Raw genomic sequence first — 18,295 nt, 5'->3', positions numbered from 1 at the left:
AACTTTTCATAATAGGAATTTTCGATATTGAGAGAAATAAAGGTACTTTACTCTTGAACGAAGTTCATATTTTTTGACATACCTCGTATAATATTGACAAAATTTGATATCTGATGATTGAATCTTAGGTTCTAGAGAATGCAGAACTTTTTATAAAGAATAACTTTTTTTCGTAAAATGAATAACAAAAAAAGTTTCCCATATGTTTCCAACTTAAGTAGACACGCTGTATAATTATGTATATCTGAAAGGTAAGTAGCATGCGGCTTGATGGCCTTGTTGGTAGAGCATTGGACCAGAGATCAAAAAATCGCGAGATTGCGGGTTCAAATCCCGGACGATTCATACTTTTTTCTTTTTTTTTTTAATATTTGGCATTATTAAGTTTTGGTTCATTTTTGGTAATTATTGTTAATTTTTTGTATTGTAACTGTTACGTAGGTATATTTATTTCGTTGAAATTATATTATAATAGAAGTATAACTTCTTACGTGCGTACAAAGTACACACACATTCTTTTTTTTTTGTTCATAAATCTGTCTTCTGTATTCTCTTCTGTTCTCTTAATCTCCTGTGGTGAGCCACTTTTCGTAATATTTCTTCTTTTCTTTTATTCGGTTTTCTATCTTTGTTATCCACCAATATGTTTTTGTTTTTAAAATTCATTTGGTCATTTCCCCTTCCAATGGCTTTTTCTGTTGCTAGGTGCATTTGGGTTTTTATGTTTTCATCTGGTTCTAAATATTCCTGTACTATTTTTTAGTATTTGTAGTTCCAAAAGATTAATCGTACATAATTATAGGTACAGGAACTGGTATCTAATAGTCGGCAATAATGTTTGGACAGTCGAAATAAATGCCGGCAATAAAAAATAATCAAAGTCTAGAACTAAAAAGCATTTATCGCGCTGGAAATTCGGATTTTGTTTCCAATCATCGTTATTTTTAGAATAAAGTGTCTTTCGGTAAATAGCAACTGTTAGATATAAATCAAATCAAAAATAGAATCCCGCTTTTACGATTATTGTAATGTTCTGAAGTAACACCGGGATGAACTATGACGGGTAATCCTATCTGTGTAGCCGTTAACCGTTTTATTGTTGAGAGAGATCAACGAAATTTTATTTATTTGGAAATAAATTGGTGGAAATATAGACTTAAGACTAATTTTAAATAAATTTTAAGTCTTGCCGTGTTTTATATGATTCCAAATATTATGTTTAAGCAGGGAGAATTGGACGCATCATTAGACCAAGCGCCAAAACGTAATATTTTAGAAAACCATGTTAAAGTTTAGATTTATTCTCATAAATCAAGGACCTATTACTTTGGTACCTGATTTTTTTTTTCGGGCGTATAGAGATATTTAGATTTATGAGGAATGGCTATTCTAGTTCTTCGATTTCAAAATCGAAACGACCGTTGAAACTTTCAATATCATCTTCAATTCTAGAGCTGGCTAGCAAAAGTTGGTACACAGTTCTTGCATCACTAAGAATGAATTGGCTTAAAGATTTAGTCACTAAGATTCAAAGCTCATTTAAACTATTAACAGTAGTAGGACGGACTCTGTGGTTTTTTCTTTTATATGTCAACTTTATACGTCATATATATGTCATATGTAGATTTTGGAAGAGTTGCCCACTCGAATTGGATCAAATAACCCAAATAAGTATTAGTATACTCTATAGAAGTAGTACTAATATTAGTATTACTCCTATAGAGTAACTAGGTCCATTTTCCGTTGGAACTTTACCAAGCTGTAGACGGGGTTGTGAATTGCAACTTTTTAGAATTCCCTCTTGTCTTCACTGTAGCATCCATCTGGCTTGCAATTTTTAGAAGCCATGGAGGTTGTCACCAAGAAAATGGTTCAATAAATTTTTCAATTAGAAATCTTTTAAAAATATTTTATTTTACAAATATTTTTATTAGGTTGAAAAACTTAGACTTTCATTTAGCAGATGCCGCTACGCACCTACTACCTTCACGTCAGTTGCAATGGGGAACTAATAAATGTCGAAAATTTTTACCTGGAGTAGAGATAGCAGCCTATGCATTCTCTGATGAGCCTCTAACAAGAGGTGAAATCGTCGATAAGAGTGCTGGTTGCGCTCTCTAACCTAAGTAAAACTTAAGACAGTAACTTAAGACAGTTTTGGCTTCGCATTACAACTGAATAAAAATGGTATACATTTTTATTTTAATAATCTAATTATTTATACAGGGTGGCCAAAAAAATGTTTTTGAATTAAATTAATTGAGAATTGAGACAAAAAGAAGAATGTATATGTGATTTATTCAATGCAAAATACATTTTACTGTTGTCTTCTTAATGAGACACGGTATCTTCAGAACTATTCACGGCGCACGCTATAAGGACCATAATATCATAGGTCGATATTAGTAATAATATTGTTGGAATAATTATATCACGCTTCTTTAAAGGTCGGACTAAATAACATGAACAAGACACAAATCATGACTAATCTGGCGCTAAATCGTATTATTTCTGTTGATGGAAGGTTATATTAAGGTATTTTTTCATTTTTTTATTTGTTTTAGAGGATATCTGGAAGATGTTTCGATCATATGTGTATTATATTTCTAGATATTCTTTCCTGTTCTGCTTTAGTGAAAAACATATTAACATATAATTTTTCAATAGTCTGAATAATCTGAGTACTTGTATCTGCTGTTTCTATAATATAATAATAACTATCATAATCTTAAAATAGGAATAATTTTTAAAAGCACCCTCATTCAGTTACCTTCAGCAGGTCTCTTCTTTCACTCTCCTATTCAGTTCTCTAAAAATCAACTAATCTTTTGAGCGTCAAATCTCGTTTATATTCTGGTGGTTTAATGTTTCTATCCATGTTAAAGCAATATTGATAACTTATTCCATTTAGTTGTAGAGTTTTCCCAGTTGGCGAGTGTGCCCTTGACTTTTTCTGTTATTATTTGCAAGTGTTTGCCTTTCCTGTATTAGCTTTTGGTTCACCCCGTGCACCTGATTTTTAATTGATTGATTATACTACGTTTTTACTTGTCTTATAAAGACCCTCTCTTCTAATCGCCAACATTTCACAACTTCTGTTTTTGATTTATGTCAAGCTTAGTGTTATATTCTTTAACCAAAAATATTTTTAACTAACCTTTCCTTCAATTTTTCTTACTAGTGAAATATTCTTCTTCGTGTTGTTCTTAGTTCAGGCGAGACACATTAATCTCTGGCACTTGGTCATAAAAGATTTGTACCATACCCTATTGTTTCCTTTAAAGTCCAATTAAGTCCTGTGATTTCAAAAAAGGCCAATACTTTCTTCCTTGGTAGTTTAAGGATATCTTCTGGTTCAATACTGAATTGGCCAGGCTCATCTTTCATTTCGCATTTTCTGCACCATGGTTTATTCATGTTGTTCTGAAGCTATTTTCTTGTAACATTTTTTTAGTAAAATTGTGGCTTATTTCCCATCAAAACGAGCTAATGGTTCATTCACCTTACATATTTTGTATAGGTGTTTTCTTAATCGACGTAGTGGAAGATTACTTAAGTTCTATATTTGTTGAGAAGTTGCTTCTTCTTCGCCAAGTGCCATCTCCGTGAGGTCGGCGATCATCACAGATTTACTTTACTTTTATAACTTTAGAGACGGCTGGTCTGAAAATTTCATTTGATTTATATCCGTACCATTCTCTCAGGATGCTTATCCATGATATTCTACGTCTACATATGCTTCTTTTCTTTGTATCTTTTCTTGTATAATCTGTTGGAGCAAGTTGTATCTCTTTCTAAGTATGCTATGTCCGAGATATTCCAATTTTTTTGTTTTGATTTCCATTTCTATATCCATCCTTCTTTGTGACGTATTCTGTCCACGATATTTTCATAATTTATCTATATGTTACGGTAAGTGTGAATAATTAGAAACCAAATAGCTAGGTAAAAGTAACAAATATGCCAGAATTAATCACATCGACCAAAGCTTTTCAACCTAGCACTAGAAGACGTCTTCAAAACGACAAATTGGTCAACCTATGGCATTAACGTTAATGGCAAGAAGCTAAATCACCTCAGATTCGCTGACGACATTGTGATTATAGCGAGTTCATTCGAGGAACTGCAAATTATGATAGAGGAACTCGCAGGCAGCTCCCAATACGTCGGTCTAAAAATGAACATGAAGAAAACAAAAATAATGACAAACACAGATGACCCCAGACGCATAACTATAAATGGCAGTGAGATAGAAAAAGTCCAGGAATATATCTACCTAGGCCAAATCCTGAAACTTGACAAAGAAAACCAAAGTGCGGAAATTAATAGGAGAGCAAGACTAGCATGGGCAGGATTTGGAAAACTTGGTTGGATACTTAAGAACCGCAAAATACCTCAATATTTGAGGACCAAAGTGTTCAACCAGTGCATCCTTCCTATCATGACATATGGGTGTCAAACCTGGACCCTAACCAAGGCAAATATGAATAAGCTAGCTACAACAGAAAGAGCTATGGAAAGAGCAATGTTAGGTATACGACTGTCAGATAAAAAGAGGAGCGACTGGGTAAGATCAAAAACAAAAGTCGAGGACATAACAACAAAAGTTGCCAAACTTAAATGGAGCTTTGCAGGCCACACTGTTAGACAAAAAGACCAACGTTGGAATGCCACGATACAACATTGGAGACCTTACCAAAGTAAACGACCGAGAGGAAGACCACAGATGAGATGGGTTGATGATATTAAAAGAGTAGCCGGAACGAATTGGAAATATGTTGCTCAGGATAGAGACCGATGGAAGGAGTTGGGAGAGGCCTATGTCCAAACGTGGACGATAGAAGGCTAAGAAGAAGAAGAAGAATCACATCGACCGGTAATTATTAATAAATCCCGGAATAGAACGGTAAATGTGATAAATTTTAATACCGTTAAGTGCGTAGAAGCTTGCGGAGTGTAGAGAGGTTTATTAGTCACTGCGACATACCAGAGCTAAATACGGCGCATAGCGCATATCATATGACAGTGTTAGTCAATCTGTAGTCGGAAGCGACCACTGTGTAATAGACTATTAATGTATTAAATACATAAGACTAAAGTAGGATTAAAAAAATCCTTACCTCCTGGTACTTTATCCGAAATCAAAAGAAGATTTGAAAGCGATAAGAGCAGATCATTCTGATGACGCTGATGATGGAGCAAAGCACCGTGGTACAACCGAGTATTCACACTTAGCGAATATTGAATATACAGGTAATATAATACGTGTACGGTAATTGCTGTCAATAAGGAAGACATGCCAGTATTGGCGTTAAAGAAAATGAGGGAGATGAAGAAGATGACATTGCAATTGACAAAACTTAAGAAAATTCAGGAGATTCGGGATCTTGCTAAACAGTCACTTGTAAAGGAATCTGACAGAATGTTAAAGCATTCTAATGATAGATTCCCTGTTGAAAAAGTAGGTCAAAGTGTTAAAGTGCGAATTCCAGAAGTTGATAGAGCTAGATCGCAGCATATTATCATGCACGTTGCGTTTCCAGCACGTAGCGTAGTCTCCGAAAAACCTGATTTTACTAAGAGGTGTCTGACACGATACGTTCCAGACAGTGTGAATTGTTCATATTTAAAACCATTAAAATCAATATTTTTCAGAAACTAAACGCTACGTGCTGTAAAGGTAACGTGCATGATAATATGCTGCGGCCTTAAGGCCGATAGCCGATACATTATTGCCATTATTATTTCAGTTATAGATGAAAAGCTATACAAGCTAGGCAATAAGCCATTTTAAACCAACTTCATGCAAGAAACGAATTTGCCACCTGCAAGGAAACACTTATTTTAGTCAATGATGCACCTGATAGTGAAATAAGTCTCAGTGAATGCGTTCGTAAAGATTCGAATTTAGGCAGTCAAGGATTCCGGCACTGCAATTGTAGTGGCCAATGCAATTAAAAACGCTGCAATTGCAAAAAATTAAGCGTTCTTTGTCATAATTCTAAGTTCCACAAGAGGATTTCCTATAAAAACAAGTAATTATAATCTAGTAACTTAAAGCCTAATGCGTGTGTTTGAGTTTGTTTTTACTTATAAGGTGTCTAGTTGAGTTTTTTTATTGATAAATTCTGTTTCAAGTTAATTATCAATTTTCATAAATAAACAGTAGTGAAGCCCAAAATGCCCCAAATACATTAACCAGAATTGTTAGGAAAGTATTAATAATAACCGGTAAATCTAATTATAAAGGCATTATTAATCACATTGACCAGCTGCTACGGTTACTATTAATATTTACCGGTAATTATTAATACAGACCGGATTTATTACATCAACCGTAACATATACACCCACAACTCGAATGGTTCCGGTTTTTTCATTGATGCCGCATTTAAAGTCCAAGCTTCCATTTCATAAAATAAAGTCGAGCACGTAGCTCGACTTTATACGTCGAGCACGTTAAATAAACGTAGCACCTCGCCAACATAACTCTTAGCTCCAACTTGAAATCTCTTGTGCTGAACACTCTTCTCATTTTCCACAAGAAAGAATTTCCTGTAGCTGGCTGTATACTGTATACCATTAATTACAAGTAAAATTTAATAAAAAAATGTTGTCCTGGTAAAAGGTATATTAGTTTAAAAAGCCCCTATAGGGCTACAAACATAGAAACAAAACGTTTTCGCTCTCTAAAAAGAGCATCATCAGTGTTACCTAAAATAAGTATATCCGTATTAATTAAAGCAAAATGTTAAAGTTAAAATGATGACCAAGGTAAAAGCAAAGTTTGGTTATACTTACAAGACCAAAAATACAAAGGTTGAAACCTTTTAAAAATAGACTAAAAGTCTCATATAAATATAAACATTGTAAAATCCAAAGGATGGATAAAATTCCTATGGATGTGACTTTAGGGCAACATATGACTCCCACGCATGGTAAGTGGGTTAATTAATTAGGTCATTATGTTATAAGAGGTGGCAGGCAACTAATCCGATGTCAGGACGACAATTGTCAATGAAACTTATGGTTCTATGAAATGTTGGTTACACTAGCCACTAAAATTTAAAGTTGTTTATTGTACAAGCAATGATAACAGCTAACATCAATGTGTTGGAAATATAAAATACAAGAGTTAGTGAGAATAAATTATCTAAGATGTAAAGAAAGAGGGTGAATTTTAATACCCATAATCATCAATGTGGTGTACTTGAATTGATGAAGCAAAGATAGGCAAACCAAAATACAGAAGGTAAGTTGTTGAGGTTGTGTTGAAAATAGATAATGATTATTTTTATTTGTGTTGGGTCACAAAAATAATAATTATCTATTTTCAACACAACCTCAGCAACTTACCTTCTGTATTTTGGTTTGCCTATCTTTGCTTCATCAATTCAAGTACACCACATTGATGATTATGGGTATTAAAATTCCCCCTCTTTCTTTACATCTTAGATAATTTATTTTCACTAACTCTTGTATTTTTATATTTCCAACACATTGATGTTAGCTGTTATCATTGCTTGTACAATAAACAACTTTAAATTTTAATGGCTAGTGTAACCACATTTCATAGAACTATAAGTTTCATTGACAATTGTCGTCCTGACATCAGACAGATTCGCTTTTGAAATCTCATCTATTAGTTGCCTGTCACCTCTTATAACATAATGACCTAATTAATTAACCCACTTACCACGTGTGGGAGTCATATGTTGCCCTAAAGCCACATCCATAGGAATTTTATCCATCCTTTGGATTTTACGATGTTTATATTTATATGAGACTTTTACTCTATTTTTAAAAGGTTTCAACCTTTGTATTTTTGGGTGGCTCACCATGTTCTTGTAAGTATAACCAAACTTTGCTTTTACCTTGGTCATCATTTTAACTTTAACATTTTGCTTTAATTAATACGGATATACTTATTTTAGGTAACACTGATGATGCTCTTGTTACAGAGCGAAGACGTTTTGTTTCTATGTTTGTAACCCTATAGGGGCTTTTTAAACTAATATACCTTTTACCAGGACAAATTTTTTTTATTAAATTTTACTTCTCATTTTGTTAAAATTTGCTCTAGTCTTCTCTATTCTGATTTTGATTTCCTGGAAGTAACCATTTGTGGAGTTCTACAAATCATTGTTCCAAGATATGCATATTTGTTCACTCGTTCGACATTGGTTATGTTTATTAGAAGATTCTCGTTGTTTCTTTGAGTTTTCGATATTCTTATAAATTTTGTCCTTTTGACGTCCATTGTTATATCATATTCCTTTTCATACTCCGTTATTCTGATCACCAGTCTTTCAAGATCTTCAATATTTTACATTTACTTTTATTCCAGCTCTTTTACCCTCAAGAGCCTTTTTCAGGACCTCTTACGAGTAGGCAACAAAAAGAATTGGCGGTAATATGCATCCCGGACTCATTTCATTTCTAATTCAACTTCCTCTATCTACTTTTACTCGCCATTTCTAGTAAAAATTCGTAATGTTCCTGAGGTCTTTGTAGTCTATCTTCTTTAATTTCAGGACATTCATTAATTGTTCATGTCATACTTTATTGAACGCTTTATTAGTCAATAAAATACGCATATATATATATATATATATATATATATATATATATATATATATATATATATATATATATATATATATATATATATATATATATATATATATATATCTTAATTGGCGTTCAGATACCTTTGTCGCAGTATCTTAAGTGAAAAAAGAGCTTCACGCGTTTCTATGCATTTGCGAAACCCAAATTGTGCATCATTAATGTCCATGTCCAGTTCTCCAGTTTAAGATAATATTCGTTTATGCATGACTTTTCTAAGTAACTTTAGCGCATAAGACATCAAGGTAATGGTGCGGTAATCACCGCATTCTCTTTAGTTTTTCTTTTTGGAGAGACAAAAATAATAAAAATCGACGTTAACCAGTCTTTGGGTAATACGCCTGAACTATAAATTTGTTTCAAGAGTGTCACTAAACATCAATGTGCTTCTCTTTTATATTTTTTAGTATTTCGATAGGAAGTATGTCAGGTCCAGTACTTTTCCATTCTCATTGTTTTAATATGTGTAATATTTGCTGTTTTGTAATATATGGATCTATTTCTTCCAAAGTAAATTCTTCTGTAAGTGTTCCAGGTCCTTTTTTCATCATCGAACAGTTCGTTGAAGTATTCTGCCCAACGTTGTGCATTCTATTGCGTCTGTGTTATAGTAATCTCGTGTCTATCTAGAGGTGCACCAGGGAGATGTAGCTTAGTCCTGTATTTCTTTGACTTTCTTGTGTAGATTAAATAGATCGTACCCTTTTTTTAAGATTCTAGATGTCTTTGCATTTCTCTTCAAATTATTTTTCGTTTGCCTGCTTTATCATTTTCCTGATCGCGTGGTTAATCGCTCTGTATTTGAGAAGTTCCAGTGTAGAAGTACTCAAAAGAGTGCCAATTATATAGTTTTCAAGGATTTTATATTGGTTTACATAAATGCTCTGTTGACCAGATTTTTAGTATTCGCGCAAATAACAATCCTTCCAATAAATGAGTCTTTTCATCATTTGCTCATTTACTCACAATACACAAAAAGAAGATAAAAAATTTTGCCCGTTTGAAAAGGCGGAAATAAGTTGTTTTTTGTAGACACAGGATCTACAACCTCTATCACAATGCAAAACAAATATGGCGAGCAAGTTTGGAGTTAGCTATTAGCCGAATGTTATATATAAACAGACCGACATTTCATTTAGGATCATTTTAGTAAAAAGTGCTAAATACAATTCAGTGTTTTTTAGTGTGTAACAATTTTTAAAAATATTGTAAATTATGAGTGTGTAACAAATGAATTTATTACCAAAAATAAATATAAAAGAAATAAAAATATAAATATGAAATCAGTTACCGTTTTAGCTTGATTGATAAAGGTGATTCCAGTATTCTTGGCACATTGATACAATGGTACAATAGACTCAAACTTCTCTTCCAGCTTCTTCATCGTCTCCTCATCTATTTTGTCTTTGTTCTGGGCCAGCATATTATCCAGTTTATCCATTTCCTTGTTGACGATATCGGCCTCCATATGGAATTTGACGTATATCCTAGCTAGTTCCATACGAGTCTCCAACATACTCTTCAGTTTCATCCAGCGTTCGTGTAGTTGTTCTACTTTGACGTCGATGTCTTTTCTTTGAGTGTCTTCTAAGTATTCTAATATAGGGGGCAGTGTTAGTAGTAGAGTGTTAATTTCGTTACCTTTTGTCTGAAAAAAAAACGGAACACAAATCAGTAAAATGAGCATGATAAGTAGAATATAAGAAAAATATAATATCATGAAATAATGAATGATGAAATATTTTTACCGGATGTCGCAATAAGAATGGCTCTCGGCCATATCTCAGGAACCGTTTATAGAACCGCTAGAGGGCGTAATTGAATATCAAAAATTAAAAAATCAAAATTTTACAAAATTTACCTTATGAAAGGGCACTGGAAATCCAATCATCGTATTCTTCATAAAATTCTGCGCATATTTTATTTCACAAGTTTAAGTCTACCTTTGCAAATAAGAGGTGGGGGTAAGTGGCACCCTTCTTATGAAAAAATGGCTGTAAGTCCGGTTCTGCTAAATCGAATTTTTCATACTTGGTCTTGTTGAAAACAGCTCTTTTTCGTCAATGTAAGAGTCTTATTTGCGAAATAGCCTAATAAGTAAAATGACAGCTACTAGGCGTTATTTAATTATTTTCGGAAGTCTAGTTTTCTTTGGAGAATATTAAATACAAGTATGCATTTTTAATGGTGTATTACAAAATAGGACCAAATTAGCAACATAATACCGAAAACCGCATGTCGATACCTTCTTTCTATCTCGAGATATCTTAAGAAACGTGTAATTTTTAAACAAAAACTGTTAATGTCACCGGTAAACGAAGTTAAGGAAAAGTAGTGTGCTATGGAAAAAACAAAGAAACATTTTCCAGATGTAAACGTATATAATTAATTAAACAGCAATAAGACAAACAATACTATAAAATTAATATAACAAAGAAATAAAAGCAACTACTTACTTAGTGACGACCTAAATGTTCAAATTGTTGCCCATCATTTTCAATGCAAGCATTTACTCTTTCAAGAGTAGATTGAACAGCAGTCTCAATTTCTGCTTTCGCAATGCTTTGAATGCCGTTTCGTAGTCTCTAGATTCTAGATAATGTTTTCTCGAGTAGTGGGCCTAGCGACAAAAACAAGGTCTTTAATCCGTCCCCATAAATAAAAGTCTAAAACAGTTAAATCTGTTGCTATTCAATCTACTCTTGAAAGAGCAAATGCTTGCATCGAAAATGATGGGCAACAATTTGAATATTTAGGCAGTCACTAAGACTAAGTAAGTAGTTGCTTTTATTTCTTTGTTATATTTTATAGTGTTGTTTGTCTTATTGTTGTTTTAATTAATTATATACGTTTATATCTGGCAAATGTTTCTTTGTTTTTTCCACAGCACACTACTTTTCGTTAACCTCGTTTACCGGTGATAGTAACAGTTATGTTTAAAATTTACACATTTCTTAAGATATCTCGAGAGAGAAAAAAGGTATCGACATGCAGTTTTCGGTATTATGTTGATAATTGGGTCTAATTTTATAATACAGGATTAAAAATGCATATTTGTATTTAATATTTTCCAAAGAAAACTAGATTTCTGAAAATAAGTAAATAAGGCCTTCTAGCTTGCATATTACTTATTAGGCTATTTCGAAAATAAGACCCTTACATTGCCGAAAAAGAGCTGTTTTCAACAAGACGAAGTATGCAAAATTAGATTTAGCAGAACCGGACTTACAGCCATTTTTTTATAAGAAGGTTAACACTCACCCCCACTTCTTATTTGCAAAGGTAGACTTAAACTTGTGAAATCAAATACGCGCAGAATTTTATGAAGAATACGATGATCGGATTTCCAGTGCCCTTTCATTAGGTAAATTTTATAAAATTTTGATTTTTTAATTTTTGATTTTCAATTACGCCTTCTAGCGGTGGATCTACAGTTATGAAAATAATTTCCAGGGTTTTCCCGAGGTAACTTTTGTTATAAATATTTTTTTCTCAAAGCTGTACTATAAACGGTTTCTGGGATATGGCAGAGAGCCATTCTTATTGGGACACCCGGTACATGCGAGTCCATTTTATACAACGATAAATAGTATAAAAGTCATTATTCACAACTTATGTACGGTATTTATACGACCAGTTTAGATGTCTACAATTTGCAAATCACCTTCAGGTCACAAGTACATGAAAAGCAGATATCGGTAGAAACTTTGGATCAGTAAGCTTTGTTAGGTTATAAAAGGACAAACTGAATACCAAGGAAAGGTCTATCAAAAAAAGCAAAAAAGGTGATCTCTAAAATTATTAATCGTTCATAATAAGCAAACTTCCAAAGTTACAATCAAAAATCCAGCCAAAATAAATTTAAAATCAGATTGGTGTGGTATTTTGTTCGGGGTCATGTATTACCTATGTTATTCCTCCCTTGCGTTTAGGGTTCCATAGTCTCAGTAGGCAGGTATAGGTACTACTAACGTTTTAGTAAGGAGGGAATTTTGTTATATATGCAAGAGTCCTGCAATTTCTTCTGCATCCTCATTTCATTCTCCATCCCGCTGGGTATCTCAGTTTTCCTGTGGTTCTCATTACCATTTTTGGGTCCACAATCCTTTGTAAATCTTGGTCTGCTTCAAGATTCGTCGTCATTTTGTTCGATTTCTGGTGACCTGTTGCCATCTTCTGATTTTAGGTAGTCTTTTGCACATTCTGTCAGAATGGTATGCTTCAGCATCAGCTAATAGCTTGATGATATCACGATACCTGCATCAGGTTGACGACTAAGAAGAAGTCAGTCTCAGCTCTTCGTCTTTCATCCTTCTGCGTTATGGTCCATGTTTCTAAACCATATGTGAGGACCGGCCTCAGCAGTATTTTGTAGTTATGTATATAATAATTTTAGTTTTTCTGTGAACGTTTCTTGAGGGATTTTTTTTTGAGTCCATAGTGTGCCCTATTTTTAAGGTTTAGTCGCCTTCTAATTTTTTATTTGTTTTGATGGTAGCCAGTCACCAGCGAGCAGAAAATTTCCCATTCCTCATTTGTCATAGCATCTTTAGCTACTATTAAACTAACGCTATTAAACTACTAAAAGTATTTCTCACGTTTGATACGCTTGTATTATGTCAATGTTATTAGAATATGCTTAGATTTGTATCTATCTATTGTAAATAGTATCGTCGTTTTAATTCACGCCCATCGGACTGCCTTTTCCAGGAGGCTTCTCTTTTTACATATCCATTATTATTCCATTATTTCAAAAGCTCTACAATTCTCTCCCTGTATCATAACACTTGCTTGTTAGACATTGTCATTCTGGTTAACCGGATAAATATTTCTGCTATACCAAACTTACGCATTGATTGGTATCAATGCAGGGTTTCAGAAGATGACGTCGACGAATAGGAGTTTCAATGTTAAATTCTAATGTCCTCTCAAAAATCTGTCTTATTGAATCCATCTGGTCCATTATTTATTTTCATGAAGTGAACTAACCACCAAAATACAATATTGTAAAAATATATGGATAAAAACCCTTTAAAAGTAGTCCGTCAAGGAAACATAGATTAAATATGCGAACTTAAACCTGTGTTAGGGGAGCCCAAGCGGGGATTTTTGCAGTTACTCGAGCGCGTCAGGTTATTACATTGGGAGAAACATTGTACTCTGAAAATGTACCTCTACCAAATATTGGCTCTTAACACAGGGGAGTTCGTTAAGGGAGGCCCGAAAAAAAAATATATCCTTAGAGAAACTCGAAATTGTCAGATTAAGATAATAGGTAAGTTAAGTACAAGCAAGATAGTGTATATTTCAAAAATCTCACGATTTGAGCTGGGCGTAAGGAAATGGGTGAGTCCCAAGTTTCACAAGAAAAAGCGAATATTTCGCGAAATGAATGACATACCGAAAAACTAAAAAATAATGTGCTCAATATTTCTTAAAAATCTATCGATCAAATCAATCAAACACGACTTCCCACGGAGAGGGGTGGGGGTAAATTTAATATTTTAAATACGAATCCCGCGATATTTCGCGAAATGAACATCAGATCGAAAAACTGTAAAATACACTTATTCAATATTTTTGAAAAATCTATCGAATGGTACTAAACACGACCCCCCACGGCGGTGGGGTGGGAGTTACTTTAAAATCTTAAATGGGAGCCCCCAATTTTTATTGCAGATTTGGATTCCTTACGTAAAAATAAGTAACGTTTATTCGAAACATTTTTTCTAATTATGGATAAATGGCGCTATAATCGGAAAAAACCATTGTTGGAAATGGAATATTAAATTAAAAATGGAAAGTCCCCACTAAAATAAAAAACTTTACTTAATTTTTTTTGGTTTTAGAACCTACTCTTCACAACCCAATAGGTCCCCAAAGCGCTCGAGTGACTGCACATTTAGCATACTTTTCTCCCCTACTACTGGATGTTCAAAATATTCCATGTAATATGCTCTAGGTACCATCTGAGCCCTATTCGACTTGTTCACATGTTGACAGTATGGTAGCAAGTCAACTTACTATGGAACTGTTAGTAGGAGAGGGATAGGTATAACACAGAAGACCAAGAGGAAGATCTCCAATACGATGGAAAGACCAAATGAAGAGTCTGGTGGGAAAATCCTTACTAGAAGCCATCCATCTGGCACAGAATCGCAACCAATGGAGACAGCAAGCTAACAATATTTAGAGTGCCACCACACCCTAACAAGAGCTGCAGGAATGAAGAGAAGGACGAGATTGAATGGGTAAAATTTAAGTTATTTTTAAGTAAAGTAACAAATATTACCTGTAAATCATTAAGCAACTGGTTATGTAATTCATAAAAGTCTGAAGCAAGAGGTAAATCACTTCCCATATCCCTATGGCCCTGAAGAAACGCTTCCGCAATCGTAACCAACCATGTATAGATTTCGTTGTGTTTTTCTAGGAAATGATTCAGAGCAGCGTTTACTCTGACGTTTTCTTCTCTATGAGCTGTACAAAGTCCATCGAGAATAATTTTCTTGTTTTCTAATTCTTCTACCATTTGCCTGATGCCTTCGGTTCCTAACGTACCACGACCTAAAAAACAATTTAAACTATTAATATCCTTGTTTTGGTACACACAGATAAGGCGAGATTTACTTGCCGGTTAGTACTAGTAGTAATTACTAGTTACTAGTAGTAGTAACTAGTTACTACACGTAGTACGAGTATTTTATATAAATGACTCAAGAAACAGAGTAAAAACTAGTTTCCTATTATGCAAGTTATTTAGAAAAAAACAGCCGTCAATAAAGAAGTTCACCTAGTGTATGTAAATTTACAAAAGCATAATATGACAGTGTGCCCCTCAGCAAACTATGGTCAACCCTACAGCAAACCAACATTAAACGTGGTCTTATCAAAGCAGTCCAAAGTCTGTATAATTGAACGACTGCAAAAATTAAAACTGGATCAAGGATGTCTGAGGGATTTAAGGTCATGAAAGGATTGAGGCAGGGTCGCTGTATTTCGCCTACCCTTTTCAAAATTTATCTGGAACAAGCACTCAAGCTGTGAAAAAGAAAATTTAATGACATGGAAATCGAAGCATACAACAAATGGGTCTCGAAGTCAACATTAAGAAAACTGAAGTCATGTGAACTGGAGGGATAAAGCAGTCCATTACATTAGACGATGGGGTAGAAATTAAACACTGTGATAAACAAGTACCTGTTCATGAGAACGCTGTAACAAACAAGTACCTACCTTGACATGAAGATAACTCAAAATGAAACACTCGATGCTACGATAAAAGATAGAAACATTCAGGGTAGAAAGCTCATATACATGATGAATGACATTCTGTTTACCCAAACAACCTCTAAAGCGAACAAACAGCTCATGTGCAATACCATACTCAAAAGTGTAAGGCAGTGAAGTTTGGACAATAAGACAAAGAACAAAGAAAATATTACTAGGAATAGAAATGGACTTCTGGAGAAGAGCAGTAGGCAAATCAAGAAGAGATCGAATACCAGATGAGATAACACGAGAAATGATGGAGAAATGATTGTACGGCCACGTACAGAGAATGCCAGATGACAGGATCCCTAAACAGATTTTGACATGGACACCACAAAGGAGAAAGGTAGAGAGGAACCTGGAGAGGCCATGGACACCACAAAGGAGAAAATGAGGAAGGCCGAGAAGAAGCTGGAGGGAGGGAACTGAAAAAGAACTAGAGGAAGGAGAAATCCCTCCAGGTCTATGGATAAACAGAGAAGAATGGCGGTTAGGAGTCGGAAGGCATCGGAGAACGCTGTAAATCAGGGGTGGGCAAATACTTTTAAGCGCGGGCCAAAATGAAATTTTCAAAATGTCTCCCGGGCGGTATAGTATATCGCGTACGTAAGCTTGTGCACACGCGAATGTTATTGGTAAAGTTTTTCCCTATCCAAGAAATTATTTTGAGAAAACTACTATAAGTATCATTTTAAAGCATTTGGATAAAGAAATTTTACTGTGAATAATAGATAACAGTAATCATAAACAAGTAATTAGACTTCGTAAGTCCTAATTTTTTACCCAACGTGACCGGAAGTAGAACCAAAAGTCGATATTTGAACTCTTCGTATAATTGTGCGTCGATTGATAAACGATTTCACTAATTTCCAGTAATTTTTGACAAACTTTCGGTCATAACTTATCGGAGCTTACCGGAAATGACGTCAAAACCGGAACTAAAGATTCAAGCTCGACTTTTCTAGACTTTTACGGGTCTAGTGGTCGACTGTTGATGTATCACATGTACTATTTCTGTGACTATAATATGGCACTTCCGGTTAGAACTTTTTAACCGGAAATGATATAAAAACCAAAATTGTACACTTGTTTTCATCTTGCTAAGGCACGTCGAATGATATATCGCTTATACTATTTAGGTGACTTTAAAACCGTACTTCCGGTTGCAACTCTAAAACTGGAAGTCCGAGGTAAAATTTCTCACCTTTAATAGCATCCTTGGGTTAGGAGCTTTCATTCGACACCTCATTTGTCGTTCTATCTGTTCTAATAACGGAGTAGTTGTGTTTACGGACAGACAGACGGACGTGGACAATTCAACGTTTTCACATTTTTTCAAAATGGGTGAAAACATTTGTATTACTTGGGTGTACATGCGAACAATTTGTGGCCAGTAAAATATGTCACGTAATTTTTAAAGAAATATGGTCCAGATAAAAAATGAAGATATAAACAAGTGGACAAAATGAAATACTTCACTTAGGGTAGAGGTCTGGATTACGGAAGATCTAAATCCGAAATCGGAAATTGTATCAAGAATAGGACAATCAAGAGCAGCTTTTTTGAAGGTGAGAAAATTTCTGAGTATAACCAAAGACTCAATCTGCAAATCACATATAGGATAGTAAAATGTTATCCTTCTCTGTTATGTTAAATGTTAACTATATATTCTTCTTTATGGTGCCGAAGCGTGGACTGTTAATGTTGACTTAATGTGAAAGCTGGAAGCTTTTGAGAAGTGTTTTTAGGAGAATTTTGAGAATATCATGGACAGATCATATTACGGACGAAATGGTGATGCACAGAATGGGAAGAGACAGATTACTTTTGACCACTATTAAAAGGAAAAAGACAGCATATTTGGGGCACATACTTAAAAATAATAAGTATTATTTGGGGCACATACTTAAAAATAATAAGTATGAGTTGTTACAGCTGAATATGAAGTATAAAATCGAAGGAAAAAGTGTTCCTTGGAGACAACAAATATCCTGGCTGAAACCAAAACATCACTGTCTCAAAGAGTGTGAGAAGTGCACATTCAATTCTATGTAGTCAGTAGAATCTTGCTTTGTGAAACTATGTTGTATACTTTAAAGTAGGGTTACAGCTCTTCGGAATTATAATATTCTTTATTATTTACATATTTTATTATTTATATGAACAGCACACTATCGCACTAACACTGTCGATTTCAACAAAATTGCATTTACGAGTTTAAAAAAAATTGCTTGTGGGATTTTTTAACGGGCCGGATAAAGTAAGCGAAAGGGCCGGATGCGGCCCGCGGGCCGGCTTTTGCCCACCCCTGCTGTAAATGATAGTAGTAGTAGTACTCAAGAAATATTAATGAAGAAAATAATGTATACCAGAAAATCAAGATTTATGCCTAAAT

The 18,295-nt window shown here is 34.2% G+C and overlaps 1 protein-coding gene across 8 annotated transcripts in view; it reads right to left on the bottom strand.

The window, feature by feature from the left end:
* The window catches only part of LOC114338523 (titin), a 751,244-nt gene that overhangs the window by 241,460 nt on the left and 491,489 nt on the right, over window positions 1–18,295 (bottom strand). For all 8 annotated transcript variants that reach the window (XM_050662823.1, XM_050662825.1, XM_050662826.1 and 5 more), the window contains 2 exons: window positions 14,921–15,195; window positions 9,920–10,276 (listed from right to left, as the gene is read on the bottom strand). In XM_050662823.1, coding sequence (XP_050518780.1) covers window positions 9,920–10,276; window positions 14,921–15,195 — 632 coding nt within the window. The remainder of the gene's footprint in view (window positions 1–9,919; window positions 10,277–14,920; window positions 15,196–18,295) is intronic.

The sequence above is a fragment of the Diabrotica virgifera genome, chromosome 9 (genome assembly GCF_917563875.1).
Source record: "Diabrotica virgifera virgifera chromosome 9, PGI_DIABVI_V3a".
Classification (NCBI taxonomy): Eukaryota; Metazoa; Arthropoda; class Insecta; order Coleoptera; family Chrysomelidae; genus Diabrotica; species Diabrotica virgifera.
The sequence above is the reverse complement of the archived record's forward strand: the minus strand, read 5'-3'. Positions and strand labels throughout refer to the sequence as shown.